The sequence below is a fragment of the Vigna umbellata genome, chromosome 5 (genome assembly GCF_029865625.1).
Source record: "Vigna umbellata cultivar VRB3 chromosome 5, Vumbellata_1.0, whole genome shotgun sequence".
Lineage (NCBI taxonomy): Eukaryota > Viridiplantae > Streptophyta > Magnoliopsida > Fabales > Fabaceae > Vigna > Vigna umbellata.
This window is the reverse complement of record NC_142169.1, coordinates 14,016,192-14,032,966: the sequence shown is the minus strand read 5'-3', so window position 1 is coordinate 14,032,966 and position 16,775 is coordinate 14,016,192. Positions and strand designations below refer to the sequence as shown.

At 34.8% G+C, this 16,775-nt stretch overlaps 2 protein-coding genes across 3 annotated transcripts; one reads left to right on the top strand and one right to left on the bottom strand.

Annotated features, from left to right (window-relative positions):
- Nucleotides 1-301: 301 nt before the first annotated feature.
- Nucleotides 302-11,085, top strand: EMB2766 (structural constituent of nuclear pore). 2 transcript variants are annotated; one of them, XM_047303238.2, is made up of 9 exons: nt 304-1,975; nt 4,906-4,999; nt 6,029-6,107; nt 8,241-8,363; nt 8,473-8,550; nt 9,662-9,765; nt 10,192-10,279; nt 10,354-10,452; nt 10,894-11,085. In XM_047303238.2, exons 1-9 carry the CDS (start codon nt 400-402, stop codon nt 10,984-10,986), a joined length of 2,334 nt encoding a protein of 777 aa, XP_047159194.1. In that variant the 5' UTR covers nt 304-399; the 3' UTR covers nt 10,987-11,085. The 2 variants fall into 2 exon arrangements, 1 of the variants encoding a protein (XP_047159194.1); XR_015786868.1 differs by lacking the exons at nt 10,192-10,279; nt 10,354-10,452; nt 10,894-11,085 and having other exon boundaries at nt 302-1,975; nt 8,241-8,373; nt 9,662-9,724.
- A 1,752-nt stretch (nt 11,086-12,837) lies between these two features.
- LOC124829680 (uncharacterized) lies at nt 12,838-15,016 on the bottom strand. Its single transcript, XM_047303237.2, has 4 exons — nt 14,792-15,016; nt 14,129-14,246; nt 13,674-13,767; nt 12,838-13,222 (listed from the first exon to the last, which is right to left on the bottom strand). Exons 1-4 carry the CDS (start codon nt 14,980-14,982, stop codon nt 12,966-12,968), a joined length of 660 nt encoding a protein of 219 aa, XP_047159193.2. The 5' UTR covers nt 14,983-15,016; the 3' UTR covers nt 12,838-12,965.
- Between the last annotated feature and the right edge of the window lie 1,759 nt (nt 15,017-16,775).

Below are 16,775 nucleotides of genomic sequence, written 5' to 3'. Positions count from 1 at the left end.
TATCTATACACAATTTTATACTACTGGAAGGATTTTCTGTAACTAAGTTTTGTGACTTAGGTTTTACGAAAGAAGAATGAAAACTCTAAATTTTGAAACCAACACGTCATGGTTTTGTTCTAAATTTTTATTTCCGTGCTAGTAAAAAATTCAAAAGTATAAAAATTGGACCAATAAACGAATGACATATTGATTAAAGTGACATATACTTACATTTATTTTGACATAGTCTAAAATGGTCGTAAAAAGTATTTGTTAAAAACATTGTTTCTTAATTGAAATTTTAGAGTGAGTAGCAAAACCCAGAAACCTAACTACATAAATTGAAAACCCTCTTTTTGAAAACGGAAGACGCTCCTCACTCTCGCATAGGACAGAGCTGAGAGAAAGAGCGAAACAATGGCGGGTTTCTCCTTCGGATCTTCTGCCTCTTCTTCAACTCAATCTTCGTCTTCCTTTTCCTTCACAAACACTTCTTCTTCTTCCTCCTCCTCTTCTCCATTTTCATTTCTTTCATCCTCCGGTCCCGCGTTCTCTTTCGGATCCTCCTCTCTCTTCACCACTCCCACAAACCCTACCACCGCTGCCTCTTCAATTTTCAGTACCTCTAGCTCTGCCTCACCCCTGTTCTCCTCTTCCACCCCCGCAACCACACCGTTCGGGACTTCTTCCTCTTCTACATTGACCACGTCGTTTGGGGCAGCTTCCTCTTCCACTCCCACGCTGTTTGGGGCTGCTTCCTCCGGGGCGATGACGACGCCGCCGTTTGGAGCACCTTCCCCCCCTTCAACAACTCTGTTTGGCGCAGCCTCCCCAGCTCCAACCACTCAATTTGGTGGAACACCCTCAGCTTCAACTCCTCTGTTTGGTGGAACACTCTCAGCTTCAACGCCTCTAACTGGTGTAACGCCCTCAGCTTCGACTCCGTCGTTTTTTACTACGGCGTTTGGGGGAACTGCCTCAGCCTCGACTCCGGCATTTGAGGGAAATGCTTCGGCGTCGACTCCGGCGTTTGGTGGAACGTCACCATCTTTCATTCCGGCGTTTGGTGTAACACCCTTAGCCTCGAATACTGAGTTTGGTGGAGCATCATTAGCTTCCACGGCGCCGATAGCGTCATCCACTTCAACGACCTTGTTTGGTGCAGCCTCCTCAGCGCCTTCAACATCGACGACGCCCGCATCCTCAGCCTCAACGACATCGTTTGGAGCGTCAACTGCTTCGGCGTCGCCGTTTGGAGGGTCCTCCCCATCGCTCTACGGAGCAACATCATCTTCATTTGGCTCAACAACATCCTCTTCCTCAACGGCAGCTTTTGGAGCATCTTCTTCTGCCTCATCGCTGTTTGCAGGATCATCCCCAGCAGCAACGACGCCGTTTGGAGCGTTGGCAGTTTCTTCAGCTTCCTCAGCCTCTGCAAGCAGCTCTCCTTTGTTCCCAGGTGTGTTTGCCACTGGACCCTCTTCGACTTCGACCTCAACGACGATCCCAGGGTTTGCAAAGCCGTCTGCATCAGCTACTACTACAACGGTGTCATCTAGCTCTTCGGGACTCTCTTTCGCTTCTCAACCCTCTTTTGGATTTCCCAATGCTGCTTCAGCTACGGCTTCTTCTTCAGCTTCTTCGGCGGCTTCTGGCGCATTGGCTTCAAAACCACCGGGTTCTTTTTCGTTTACCACATCTTCGGCGCCGCTGTTCTCGACTGTGACGACCACCACGACTTCTACAGTGGCTACTGGCAGCACGACCCTTTCATCTTCTGTGCCTGCCTTTGGTGCTACTACTGCATCTTCTGCTACACCGAGTACTTTGGCGGTTCCTGCTGCTTCTACTGGTGCAGCACCTTCTGCCAGTACAGGATCATCTTTTACAGGATTTGGTGTAGGAAGCACGGCATCCAATGTTTCTCTTGGGACTGGGTTTTCCTTTAAGTCATCAACGACGACAGTTTCTACCGCTACTACTTCTGCATTTGGTGAGCTGTGCAATTTGAATCCTTTTAGAAATATCTGTTTAAATATGTTTGCTGCTATCTTTGAAGTGTATAAACTGTTTTTGTTGTTAAAGTGGACATTCGTTGGTGATTTACGTCTATGATGATATTTTCTTTTGAATCAATTTGATGTATGGATGAATGTAGATTTTTTTCAGCATAAAAAAATGCTCACGTAGACGATTTTTGTCCTGAAATAAGTTTGAAATAGTTTTCAGTTGTCTTCTACTTTCTTTGTTGTTGGTTTTTCCTTGTATTTTGCATTATTTTTCTCTGATTTTGTGACTGTGTGGTGTTATGAACTCCTTGAAGCGGATAGTTCTCATTGAATATGCACATATGGTAGTAACTTTATTATTCACATTATGAGAGCTTTATTGGCAAATCTAAATATCAATAGAAGTAGGTTTCAAACTAGTTAGCATCAACAACACACATTGCCACTTTTTATACCACTACACCAAGTATACTGCGAGATGTATATTACCACAATCCATTCTTGATTTCTCTTCTAATAGAGGTTTAATGATAGTATTTCCTGTTTCCCTATGTCCAACTCATAAAACCCTAGATTTCATGGTGTTCTTACTGAGAATGAGATGGTCTACCTTTGCATATTTTATGGTACTGTTGGAATGTCCTATAACTTCAGAGCGAAAGAACTTGTCACTAAATTGGTCGAGAGTAGTGTATCTATAAAAGACATTTTAATGTTCAAGTCAGTATAATGGTTGAGTAATAAATGTTATTAAGAATGTTCAATACCTCTATAATGTCAACCTATTTATAGAGTATTAGTGGGCCTTGCCTTGGCCAAAATCATAGTGATGATTTTGACATGCCAAATTACATTCTTGGGAGGGATCATTATGAAACATCCTACACGAAATTGTGTTTTTGGGAAGGATCAAACTGAAGCTTCCTTAGTCGAGATGTCTAATCAATATAAAACATGAGTTCTAGTAAAGAAATTTTAGCTCATAAGGTAGATCTAGGCTAGTTGTTAGATAATTGTCATTATCTGTTAGGAACCCATAATTGAAAAGAGAAAGAAGAGTAATATTCTTTATTGTATAAACTGAAAAGAACGCAAAATAGGAGAACACTCTCTCCTCCAAGGGTTTCCCTTTCACAAAGAGCTAGAGCTCAATCTACAAAATATCCAAAAGTGTCCTCCATACCAGAACCCCCCTCCATACTAATCTAAAGATGTATGAAGTTATAGGCATCAACCTTACTGATGATGAAGTTGTAGCTATCACCTTGGCCTTTGACGAGGTTCTTCTTAATGCCTTTGTTGAACATTGGTCTTGGGCCTTAGTGATTAGGAGACACCTCGACTTGGAGCTCCGTAAAGGTGGTTCTAGTGCTAAATCTGAGAAGCTAAATGCTGAAAATGCCTATTTGAGAAAAAGCATGAAGGGCTTGACAGGGAAAAAAAGACCTGGTCATCCTGAGTTGTGGGCCTACATCAATAGATAGTTGTCTTGCAAGTCGAGAAGAACTTGTGGAAGACAAGATGCTAAGAGTCCAAGGACAAAGAGAAGAAGGCCTGGGACGCTCTTGCCGAGATGACCTTATCTCATGATGACGAGAGAATGGTTCACTTGGCTATAGATAAGAAACTATGGGATCTGAAAGCATGCGTGGTCGAGGAGTATGAAGAAGGATTCCCCAAGGCTTTTTGTTAGGTTGCTTTGACATTGGCAAAGACATGTATCAGAAATCGTTGGTTCTTTTAGAACATATTCGTCTAGTTTAGGAGGTTGTTGAGAACAACCTAGCTACCCTTTCTGTGGAGGGCTGGGAGGAGAAGAAACCTAAAATGTACTTAGCAATTTTTCCTTTCTGTTTTTTGTTTCGATGTGTCCTTCAAACTTTTTAGAAGGGTTTTTGGTAAGCGTTGGCTAAGCTGTTTTAATGAATAGAAACTTTAATTTTGTTCTACATTTTTTTTTCTTTTTCAACTTTATGTGGAATAGTTAATCAACTTTGATCGAGGATGGGTTTTGATAATTAATCAACCTATATCAAGGTGGTTCTCGGGAGGGATATTGATAGCTTAATCGACCTTGAACGAGGTAGTTCTCGAGAGGGATTTTTATAACTTAATCGACCTTAATCAAGGTAGTTCTCAGGAGGAATTTTTTAACTTAAACGATCTTGACTAGCCTAGATTTCCAATGTCATGTCATATTTTGGCCCAAGTGTTCTTTTCTCCGGCCTCTTGTACATTTACCTTAAAGCTTAATTCTTTTAAGTTGAAGATGAATAACTTCTTAATGATTTTAACTGTTGGAAGTCCCACATCGACCAGAGATAAGGCCAATTCATACTTTATAAGTGGGTGCAAACCTCACCCTACAAGCCGGTTTTGTGAGGTTGAGTTAGGCTTAAAGTCTGCTACTAACATGGTATCAGAGCCATGGTTAGAGCCTATCCTAGCGACTTTTAAGTGGGTATTCTATTCTTCTATTCACCCGCTATCGGGCCGTTATCGGACTACCCAATTTCTACTATCACGCACGAGATGTCTATACTTCGGCATGAAGGGGTGTGTTGAAAGTCCCACGTCGACTAAAGATAAGGCCAATTCATACTTTATAAGTGGTGCAAACCTCACCCTATAAGCCGGTTTTGTGGGGTTGAGTTAGGCTTAAAGTCCACTACTAACATTAACAATGCTAGATACACTCGATATAGACTTTGTAAGTTTTTGACAAATTCAGAGGTAAAGTAGTGTAAATTTTGGAGTGTCCTGTTGCTGATCTTTTCTATGAAATAGGGGCTCATCTTTGTATTCTTTTTTATCTTTTTCTATTTCACGTTTTAAAATTATCATTCCTCATTCTTGTTAACTTCAATCTCTTTTTAGTAAATTGTTTCTGTTTAAAATATTTTTCAATCTGTAGCGGTGAGCACTACAACCTCTACTTCAGCAATTTTGGGTTCCAGCACCAGTGCAACTCAGGCATCATCTGCTGTTGTTGTGGCTTCTACTACGGGGTATGCATACATTTTGTAGGCTTGTAATTGAGTATTTACTTTTTTTTACCTTTAGTAAATGCTGTTAAAAGTATGCATTTTCTCTTGGTGCACCTTCCTTTCTATCTCTCGTTTTTCTGTTTTAAGTTATGCATCTTCAACATGTTATGGTGATATTTCATTGTTGCTTTCATTCAATTTACTTGTTTGTGTTTTGAATAAGCGCTTTAATGGGTTAAAGGAGGAAGGTGTTCATAAATTACTTTTGACCTCTATTCCTAAGTGTAGATTAGTTAGGAATATTAGGGACTTTAAAAAATAAATTATTGAATATGTTTAAATTATGAATGTTATATCTATCCAGATTTGCAGAATTAAGTTAAGGGGAATCAATTTGAATAAGATCAGATTTATTTTTTAGAAATATCTCATTTTTGTTTCCTTATTTGTGATTATTGGTATCAATTCAAGAAGAGAATATTTTTCTACATGTAAGACTTTATGACATTTGAACAAGCCTTTCATTCAAGATTAAGGGGTAAGAGTGTCTTGGACCTTCCTTCTAGTGCTAATGTTTCAACCACTAGTCCGTGACCATCAACATCACACATCTGAGATATTTATGATTTGATGCTCAGTAGTTTTATCACAGTTTTGTCTTAAAAAGATATTTCGGTAAATTAAAAGAGGAAGGTATTTATAAAATATTCTTGACCTTAATTTTTAAATAATGTGGAAATTTATGTCAGCACAATTTTCATTTTGAATGTTCCTGTTTCTTCTACCACTGTTTTCAGTAGTAGGATTGTGGAAGTACTGCATTATCATGTATTATTTGATGCCCCCTTGGTGCTTCTTATAACCATTTGCTAGTATACTATTCGTAGGACTAATCAAACTCATTTCACTTTGCATTGTACATAGTTTCCTTCTGTATGTTAAACTATTTTGGTTACTGCAATTTATATCTATTCCCAAGTTATGGATGCATAAAGATTTATTAAACATAGGAAGGTGATTTTGATATTTCCTTTTCTGCTTGTCCCAAAGAACTACTTCAACTGTCAGCACTTCAGTTACTGCTGCACCAAAATTGCCGTCTGAAATCACTGGGAAGACTGTTGAAGAGGTACTTGACGTGTCCACCTTTCTTTTATTAACTCCCTACATCGTATTTTGTATATTTTGTAAGTTAATTATGATTATTATTGATAAATGCATTTGGCTTATTTAGTTGAGATTACGTACTTGGTTAGGACTAGAGCTGCCCTTTCATTGAATTATATACTTGTTGGAAATTTCACATCGACTAGAGATAATGTCAATTTAGAGTATATAAGTGGGTGCAAATCTCACCTTAAAGTCCACTTCTTAATTTATTATAAGAGCCATGAGTTAGAGTCTATCACAGTGAGATTTGATGTTTGTTGGGCGTATTGTTCCACTCGTTATCGGGCTACTATCGGACCATCCATTAGTGTCTAGTCCCACGGTGTATATACCTTGACGTGAGGGGGTGTTGGAAGTCCTACATCGATTAGAGATAAGATCAATTTAGAGTATATAAGTGGGTGCAAATCTCACCTTACAAGCCGGTTTTTGGAGGTTGAGTTAGGTTTTAAAGTTCACTTTTTGACAATACTAAAGAAACAAGGATTTCTACAAATGAATACATGACATACTTTAATATATGCAATAGACTTGGGAATAATGCCAAGATGATAGACTTATTTAGTATTGGGTATGATTTCCCATTCTTTTTTGTATTAAATATTGTATATTAAAATTTGTAGCTAGTGTGTTTTGAATTATCTTATGTTATTTGAAAATATATATTGTGATAAAAGTGCTGCTGAGAAAGTGAGATGAAATTTTCTGAATGTGCTGAAGTATACTTACCTCTCAAAAGATCGATTTATTTATAACAACAAAGATTAAAAAAATAATGAATAACAACTGCTAGTCTCAAGAGAACAATTAAAAATCACAATTTCCTAAGTTACATTAAATCATGCTCTCTCTCCCAAGCTGGGTTCCCTTCTTGCATATTATTCTTTCAAAATTTGGTTTGCACAATCCTCTAGTGAGAATATATGCAAGGTAACCTTGTGTACGTACATATAGAGTACAATTCAAACTACAGTCTAGTTTCACTTTGATAAAAAATTTATTGTGTTTCGTTCAATCATAGTGAACAAGATTATGGGTGTTGTTGCGCTGGCTTGAGAGCTCTTATTGGTCGGTATGGAGTTCCTTGCTGGTCAGAGGGAGAAGATCCACCTACAAAAGACTCTCTGATGTTCAAGTTAGTAAGAGAATTTAAGATCTTTATGGATATAGTGAGTATGAAGTGAGTATACCCTTGGGAATACTAGTTGTATTCATAGGATCAATATAGGCCGTGGACTTATGTTCCCATTGGAATAATACTTACCTCAAGTATATAATAACAGTGTAGTTAATAATAACAGAATGATATCTTATCATAAACAATAACCATAATATCAAATTGCTGAGAGTAGTTATGATATGTGGAGAATGTAGATTTGAACTATTTCATAATGAAGAGGCTTAATGGAGACTTTATTGGGCCATACTCTTTAGTATCTATTGGGCCGGGTAGGAATATGATGTAATTAAAGTAAAATATCCTTAGAATTTTCACATTTATTATAGTAGGTTTTATTTCCTTTCCAAGAGAATGTAATTGGCTTGATTGAAATTAATAATATATGTATTTATTCCTCTCATTATTCAAGTTGGTATTAGAGCTCTTGATCTTGATGACATAGTTTTTTCTGCTGCAACTACTGTCTGCTGGCCGCCGCATTGTGAAGACAGTGGTAGGATATAAAGTTTGAGTTTTCTCTTTTTAATGGTTATGGCGACGTTCACTTCTATGGGTACTTTTTTTAACTGCTAAGAGTCTGCTATCTCAAAAACACATTTTGAGCTTAATGTCTCTCTCTTTCCTATAATTTAACTAAATAAAAGCTACTAGTCTCAAGAGAACAATTAAAACACCGCAACTTCCGTAGGTACTTTGAAACAATTTTTCTCTTCAAATCAAACATCTTCCAGGGTACACGCCCCCTACAAAAACACTATTTCCAGCAAGCAGTTCACTTTTTAAATAGGGTTTAACTTGGAGGATAAGATATTCAGTATTTCAGACACTAACATTATTTACAGTGTTTGGAATGATGTTATGTTATTTCTCTCATACAGTCTAACCCCTTCCTAATCATATAACCTCCTGTAGATTATCAAGGAGTGGAATGCTGAGTTGCAAGAGCGAACTGGAAAGTTTAGAAAACAGGCAAATGCAATAGCTGAATGGGATCGCAGGATTTTGAACAATCGTGATGTTCTATTGAGGCTTGAGGTTTCTACATGCAAGCAGCTACTGATAAACTTTTTTAATTATTTTTTACATGCAAACAGGTTAAATTTTGGCAATTACCACTAGCTTATTTATAATGTTATAAATTTAGATTGAAGTGGCAAAAGTAGTCGAGACACAATCAAATTTGGAACGGCAATTGGAGTTGATAGAGACTCATCAACAGGAGGTATTTTTAAAACCAGTTTATTTCTATCTTATTTTTGTAAGTTTTCGGAGGTAATTAATTTTGTTATGGCTGGATGTTCATAAAATCTTGTACTTGTTTCTATCAATAGTGATCTTTGCTTTTACCTAACTAATTCTACTTTATTCTGGTGGTATAATTCTATTCCATTGTTAGAGTTAGAATGTTGCTTTTATGGCAACTTTACAGCATGTTCGTTTTTCTTAGCTTATCGGTTTTCAAAGCAACTATCAATCATAATCTTAATCAGTTCTTTCGAAAATGATTTTTCCCTAATTCGGTCTAACTGAAACACATCCAGCATATTCCTTGACATTAGCATGCACCCAGCATAAGCACACTTTTAAAAGCCACATGCCCACTGTTGGAAAACTAAGAGCAATCAAACAATGCATTTTGGTTTGCACAGACTAAAAAAACCAGGCAGTGGTTTGGTTTAAATTCAATTGGACAACTATTTTCAAATTAAATAAAAACAGGGTTGTTAGCTAGTAAAACAATATTATTAATTTATAATCTTAAGAAAAAAAAATGAAAATAATTCGTTGGAGATATAGCTCAAATTTAAAATTGATAGATTTAGAAATTCAGGAGTGTAGTTCTATTTCTTGAATATGGGGTACTCAATCTCAAGTTAAGTCATGAGGCTCATTGAATCAGTAAAGTTTGTACAGTCAATTTATGATCCTAAAACTATTCAAGGTTGTCAAAGTTGTAGATCCTACCATTGGATAGACTAGTGAGAAAGAAACATAAAATAGGAACTCTTAACTCTAAGATGGAAGAACCTACTTGTTATGTAAAATTATATTTGAAAACATATATGTGTAACATAACACAAATACAGTGTGATAACTATAAAATCTCGATTTCATGGAACATATATATATATATATATATGTGTGTATATATATATATATATATATATATGTATATATATATACATATATATACATATATATATATATACATACGCAGACGCATATGCTCATTGCCACCACAATCTTCAAACATACGCATTCAACAGTTTCCAAAACATTTTTTCAATATCTTTTGTATTGTGATAAAAGCTTTTATGTCATTCCTGTATTAGGTTGATAAGGCTTTACAGAGTATGGAGGAAGAAGCTGAACGTATTTACAAGGATGAACGGGGTTTGCTTCTTGACGATGAAGCTGCATCTACAAGAGATGCAATGTGAGTTTTGGATCATCATTATTAGTTGACTGATTATTATCTGGATTGATCTGCAGATTGTTTGATTTTATATATTCTATATTTTAAGCTTAAAACTATCTTTACCATATTGAATCCAATGTCCATTTTAATTTTCTCTTGTGTGAAGTGATTTTGCTTCACCTCAAACATTTGATTGAATATCGAAGTTCTTATTGTTAGATCCTCTGTAATTTCATTGTACTTGCTCTGTGTGGTTGGTGGTTTAGAATGGACAGAGATTTGCACCACCATAAACTCCATACTAAATAACAATTCACATATGAAATTAAGTTTTCCACTTTATACGATTTCATCTGATTTAGGGTTATATTTCAACTCCTTTCCCTCCTTATCTTCATTGCTGATGCTTTCTGTCATTTTTTGTTTCTATACCTTCATTTGCAGGTATGAGCAATCTGAATTGATTGAAAGGGAACTGGAGCAGATGACTGAACAAATTAAATCGGTTATCCAATCCCTTAATTCAAACCAGGTACTGGTTGTTAGTTGCTCTTTCATTCCGATAAAAGAGCAAGAAATTTTGCTTACAATGGTGTTTTTGTTCAGGGTGGAGAACTTGATACCCTTGATGGAATGACTCCATTAGATGCAGTAGTTCGAATTTTAAATAATCAACTAACTTCTCTGATGTGGATTGATGAAAAGGTTTGTATTTTCCTTTGTGCTGTTTATTGGCATACTGAAAAGATTAATTTGCTTCAATGTCTAGATTTTTTATTTTCTATCTGGTCTAGGTGTATTTTTCTCTATTTTATTATTTCTAAACATTATGCGCCAAATAAAGATGTTTATTGCTTTCTCTGAACCTGTTCTGTAATGCTAGTTGTTAGAAATATGGAACCATCAATTATCAAGAAGTTGTTTTAGAATGCACCAGAGTTTCCTGATTTGTTGAATTTGCCTGATTTGAGGAAATTGAAAAAGGGATTTTCAAAGTTATTGTGGTTCTCTGGAAATTGTGTCTTTCCTTTCGGCAGGAGGTTTTCCCATGAGATTGGAGGGATATGAAGAAGTCTGCATAGTGCATACTTTCATTTTGTTTTTTGCTTTCTCATTCAAATTCTGACTTTGTTCAATCCGCTTCAGGCTGAAGAGTTTTCTTCCCGTATTCAGAAGCTAGCTAACCAAGGTTCTGCTTCAAATCGTGAACCGACGGGTCCAGGAATCTGGATGTCTTGATATTTCAAATTGTACAATATATCAACACTTTAAAAATGACACCTAGAAAATTTTTATTTGTATGCAGATACTATTTTTGTATGATTTTTCTTCCCAAAATTTCGGTATGAACTGTTTCAGAATGGTAATCGCCAACTTCGAAGCCTTAACGGTAAAGAATGATATACTAATTTTAAAGCAGCAACCTTCAACTATGAAAATGGTTTAGACTTGTTACAGATTCTTTTAGGCACTACTGCTACGAAACTGGAGATGGAAATAAAGCGGCAGTTGAAGCATGTCTCCACTTTAGGTTCTAGAAAAATACCTACTAACATTCAACTGAAAAAGAAAAACAGGACATTCCTAAAATCTCTATTAAAACAGGACACTTCAGATTTATTTATATTGTTTGGATGGAAAAAACTGAAAAAATGGGCAAATTTTTTGAATGAGTTTAAAATATATGTAAATAAGTTTTGCAACTCTTTAAAATAATTTAAAAAAATAGTTTGTGTAAGTTAAATTAGGTTTTATGTTTTAGAAATTGTTTAAGCCTTGGGATGTTAAAGTTTCATAATGATAATATGGTTTTATTAAAAAATATTAGTTTGTGTATAAGTTAGTTTAGAAAAGTTTTCAATTTAGTTTTACTTTTATTTAGTTCGAAAGTAATCTTATTTTAATTTAGAGAAAAAATAATTTTCTTTCATTCTTTCTTTTCTTTTTTGGAATGATTAGAATAATTTATTGGATTTCAACTTCATTGATAACTTTCTCTGTATCAATATTGAAAAAGAAGAGAGAATGAAATGAGCTAAAATAAGTGTTACTGATTAGATATTTTATAATGAAATGGAATAATAATTATTGCACTTCATCATTTTGAGAAAATCAATTAGATATAACTTTTTAGTTCCTACTTTATCTTTATACTAAAATTATTATATTATTGTTTTTCATTAAGCTTTTCTTTTATTATATGTATACCCGTTGTTCTTTGATTGAGGTGTTACTCACAACTGGTCGAAGCAATCAAATGGAATAATTTATGAGGGTGAAACTTTTAAAGATAACACAAGAATTTTACAGTAATATTTAAATGTATTCCTTTCATTTCATCCTCTACATGATTAATAATCGAAACACAGCCTTAAAAAAGACATAAAAGTAGACCCACAATCAATGTGTTGGCTACAATCAGTTGAGCGGGGAAAGGGATATGTCGTGGTTGAAAGAGTGGTGACCCATGCAATAGAAGATAGAGGTATGGGTGGCATGGCCACGCGAACCAATAATATAATAACATTGAATGAGGTTTCCAATTAAAAACTCTGATGAAGGTTTTATTTCCCTATCCATAGATGACCTAATCCAACTCGATAGTTGGATTTCATTTATGTTTAAATAAAATCTGACTCAATTTAAACTAATCCAATCTTTTAGGATTGCATGATAAGTGATCTCAAACCCAATCTCAGACCCACTTTTATAATTGTCTTATCAACAAAATGTATTATGTTTTTCTCTTATAGTATTGAATTAGTTTAAAACAACTTATTATAACTTGATTTATTAACTTACTTAAAAATTTAACTTAATTTTTATAGATTTTAATTAAAAATAATAACATTAACAAAAAAGATTTTTCAGAACTTTTACCGAAATTAATCCAACACAATCTAACCCGCTCAATGTAAGTTGGGTTAGATTGGTTTCATATAAAAAATACGACCCAACCCAATATATTTTTAGTGGGTTAGGTAATGGGTTTGGCTAAATCCGCGAACACCCCTATTTACTAAACATAGGTGTTTGAATCTGTAAGAAGTAGGAACTGAAATAAAATTTTCCAAAAGTGATAATTTTGCATAGATGAAAGAACTAACATAGCCTTCTTATAGTACAAAAATAATTACATAAATGGCTAAAAGTTTGCACACGAATCCTGTATTGTTTGAAATCTACAATGAAGTGGTAGTTTAGTCTTTCCATATCCATTACCTTTGAGATCGAGCCACAATTACAATTAAGAGGATTACTATGGAGAGAAGGAATGATGACCTGACTTTTTCATCCATCTGTGATGCATCTGCTGCATCATTTTCCATCTTATGGGATTGAAATAAATCATTCACGAGTAACTGGAAACTTTCAATCAGTTCCAATAACTTTCTCTTTATGACATCCAATGTCCAGCTGAGTATTTGTGTGCCGAATTCATTTAGTTCAGAAATCTCTGGCCTTCTACACTCAACTACATCACACAATACAATGTAAGTCAATTAATGGAATATCTTTCTCAGTAATAATAACTCAACCTCATAAAACAAAACTAGTTTATAAAGTAAGATTTGTGTTCATTTAATATATGATGATTTTGGCATATGACTAGTCAATGTGAGATCTCTAATACACTTCCTCACACAAAGCAATGAATATCTATTGCACAAGATTAAATGAGTGGCCTAATTGAAGATAATATAACAGTCCCAATGAATCTGACTAGGATAGACTATGAATGACTTTGATTACCATTTTAGTAAGTGAGTTTATATCTAATAAGACTTGTAAGGTGATGTTTGTATCTACTCTTACATTCCTTGCTGTTATACACTTGAGAAGGGAAGAGAGAAAGGGTTAAGAAGGGTCTAAATTGGATGTGAATACAAACCTGAATACAAACATACATGACCATGCATACAAACCTGAATCAGGCAACTCTAGCAGCTTTTGATGCAGTACATTGCTCATGAAAGCATCCCAAAGAGCTTTATCAGATGATAATGATACTACTAATCTCTACAAATTAAAGAAACAATGACATCAAATGATTACAGGAAATTAATCAATAGCAAACAACAAAAGTCATAAAAAATTTTAGACAGCAAAAGCAAGAATGAACACCTAGAAAGTTTCACGGTACAATTAGATTGGGGATAACAAACTTAATGAGAAGAATTCCCTAACAAAAGATTAGGTTCAGACACAGTAAATGATTTCCTTCCAAAAAAAACAGCATGCCATCCAAAAGAAATGGAAAATATAAAAGAGAATTCTTTTTATAATTTCAGGTTTTACCCAGAATCATGGATTGCTATGATTTAATTTGAGAAATGAAAATACTTTGTCATGTTTTGAAACTACTAAGTCAAGAGTGAACCTTCACAGCAGGATCAGATTGCAGCAACTGAAAAGCATCATATAGTCTTTTATATCCACGAGATATAACTGTCCTCGAATCATATGACCCTGAGATCTGCTGAAACGCTTGTATAAATCTGGCAACAATTTTGAAAAGGAATGTTCAAGCAAGTTGTTATTGCTTGCATAAAACTCTTACACAACAAAATGGTAAAAAGTAAGCGTTTAACTTCACACAATTAGTGTCATGTTTTCTTGAAAAGTGAGCCTTCTATAACTGAATAACAAATTAATTTCTAAATTCTATAATTTCATATCAAATTGATCCAAAACAAATACAGATTAATATCATACTGGTCTCAAAAATACATTTTAATGTCAAATTTCCACTTAATCACTACATCTTAAAAACAAAAATTGCCCAACAACACTTAACGGCAAACCATAACTATAGCACAAGACATTTAATATGAGAATTTTTGTTAAACAGAATCGGTTCACTCATTCAAACAAAGTATAAATCATATATACTCTAAAAAAATATTCTTTACTGTAACAGTAAAATTGAGTTAAGAAATTAACAGTAACTACAATTTCATTGAATTATATGTAAACGGCATGAAGTAAGGAAAGAGATGCATGAGCAAAAAAAATAAAAAATGAGAAGTAAAATAGAACTGACTGTTGAAGAGCTGAGACTGCATCTTCAACTTCCCCTTGAGAAGGAACTTGTTGTTGTGAGGAAAGTTGATTGTGACAGTGACAGAGGGTGCAAGATAAGGTATTTATAGTTGAAACTGAAGGCTTAAGATTGGGAAGAACGGTTGAAGAAGAAGAAGACAAGTTGGTATGCATGATGTTTCCTCCTCCCATTGATGGTTCAGTTGTTCGTTACTCTTTCTCCATAATCTTCAACCATGGTTGATAATAGGATTGGATGGATGACCATTATTGAATGGGCTTGTAGGCCCATTTGTCATATAACTACTCTTTACAGCCCCCTGGTTTCTTCATCCACCCTCCGAGGTGTTGGAAAAGTTTAAAATAAAACACTCATGCTTTAAATTTTTGAAGAAATCGGAAACCAACAGAAATATTCATTCTAAATTCCATAAGTCTGAATAGATTAATAAATTTTTCGATGATGTAATTTGACCAAATTTTAAATTTCTAGAAAATATTTTTAAATTGTGTAATTAATAAATATAGTATAAATTACGTGATTAAAATAATTTTATATTTTCAGATTATATAATATAAAATGTATTTTTAGATTATGTAATTTAAAATATATTTAAAAAATATTTTAAATTGTATAATTTAAAGTAATTTTTCATTTTAAATTAATAAAATTAAAAAGTATTTTTAAAATAAATAATATTAAAATGTTTTAAATTGTTTGAATGTTAAAACTTGAGTGTTGTTATTTATTTATTTTAATAAATTACTTTTTTTAAATGTTTTGAATTGGATATTTTTATTGAGAAGTTGATGTAGTGACTATATTATTGATAGTTGTTGTTATAACTACTAAATAATTGTCACTTTTCTAATGCATTGCACAAAGAGAACAAAAAGAATATATAGAAAGAGTTAAACTGTAAGAGCCTGAAAAAGTTTAAGGCCGTTGGGCCCTATGTGGGACAGTCAGGCCCATCAGCTTAAGGCCAGCTTAACCTTAGGAAGGGCCTCTCAGAATTTTTTTCCAACTTTCCTGAGCTCTTTCCTTTTCTCTCTCTAAAACCCTTGCCCTAAATGTTTTCTCTGCCTTCTCTCTAAATTTCCAACTCTCTGAACCGTTCAATCTTGGGTTGGAAGGTGCTTAGACGTTCACCACACTGAAGGCTTCCTTTTGAACCGATCGTATTTTCGTTTGGACCGGTAAGTCGTTTTTCCCTTCTCTTTCACTATCTTCGAACCTAGAGCATGCAACAGTAATGGTTGTACGTTACTAGGGGGTGTCGTTTTCCTGTTTCTGCCAAATAAAGCTCTAAGAGCTGTTACTGTCACCACTTTAGTGGTTTGTAGGGTTTGGATTGAGTTCGCGTGTGTGAGATAACCAAAAAGGGGCGTCCTTATGAGCTTGGAAATACAACTCTGAGGTAAGGGGAGCTAGTTATGTTTTGTTTGAACTGTATGGTGTGTATGCTTGATAATTTGTGGTTTGTTACTATTGAGTTATATTCTGTGGTGAGCATGTTGATTTGTATTGGTGAAAATGTGAAATTTGTGTGACCATGATATACTGATGTTTATTGGACTTGGATGAGTTGGTTGGCTGTAAGCAATTTTGGGGGGAGAGGATTGGGAATGAGAATTCTATAATAACGTAACAAGGAGTAATAATTAACTGTACAGGTACTGTTTTAGCTTACTGGAAAGGGAAGTGAGATAGGGAAATGGGGAATTTAGAGTCTAAAACACCATAGTACAGTTCAGATGACTTAGATAAATAACTTGGGACTTGTTGAGAGTATTGTGTTGGTAGGATAGAAGAATCTTAAAAACCTGAGTTGGCACATCCTTGATCATAGAGCAGCCTTGGCCTGGTCCAGTCAGTTGTGACTAGTCATATGTGCTGGCGTCGAAGGTGAGACTGATGCGTTCAGACATCTGATTCTTCTCCGATGACCAATTGGGTTAGGGAGATGTGGTTGAGGTGAAAT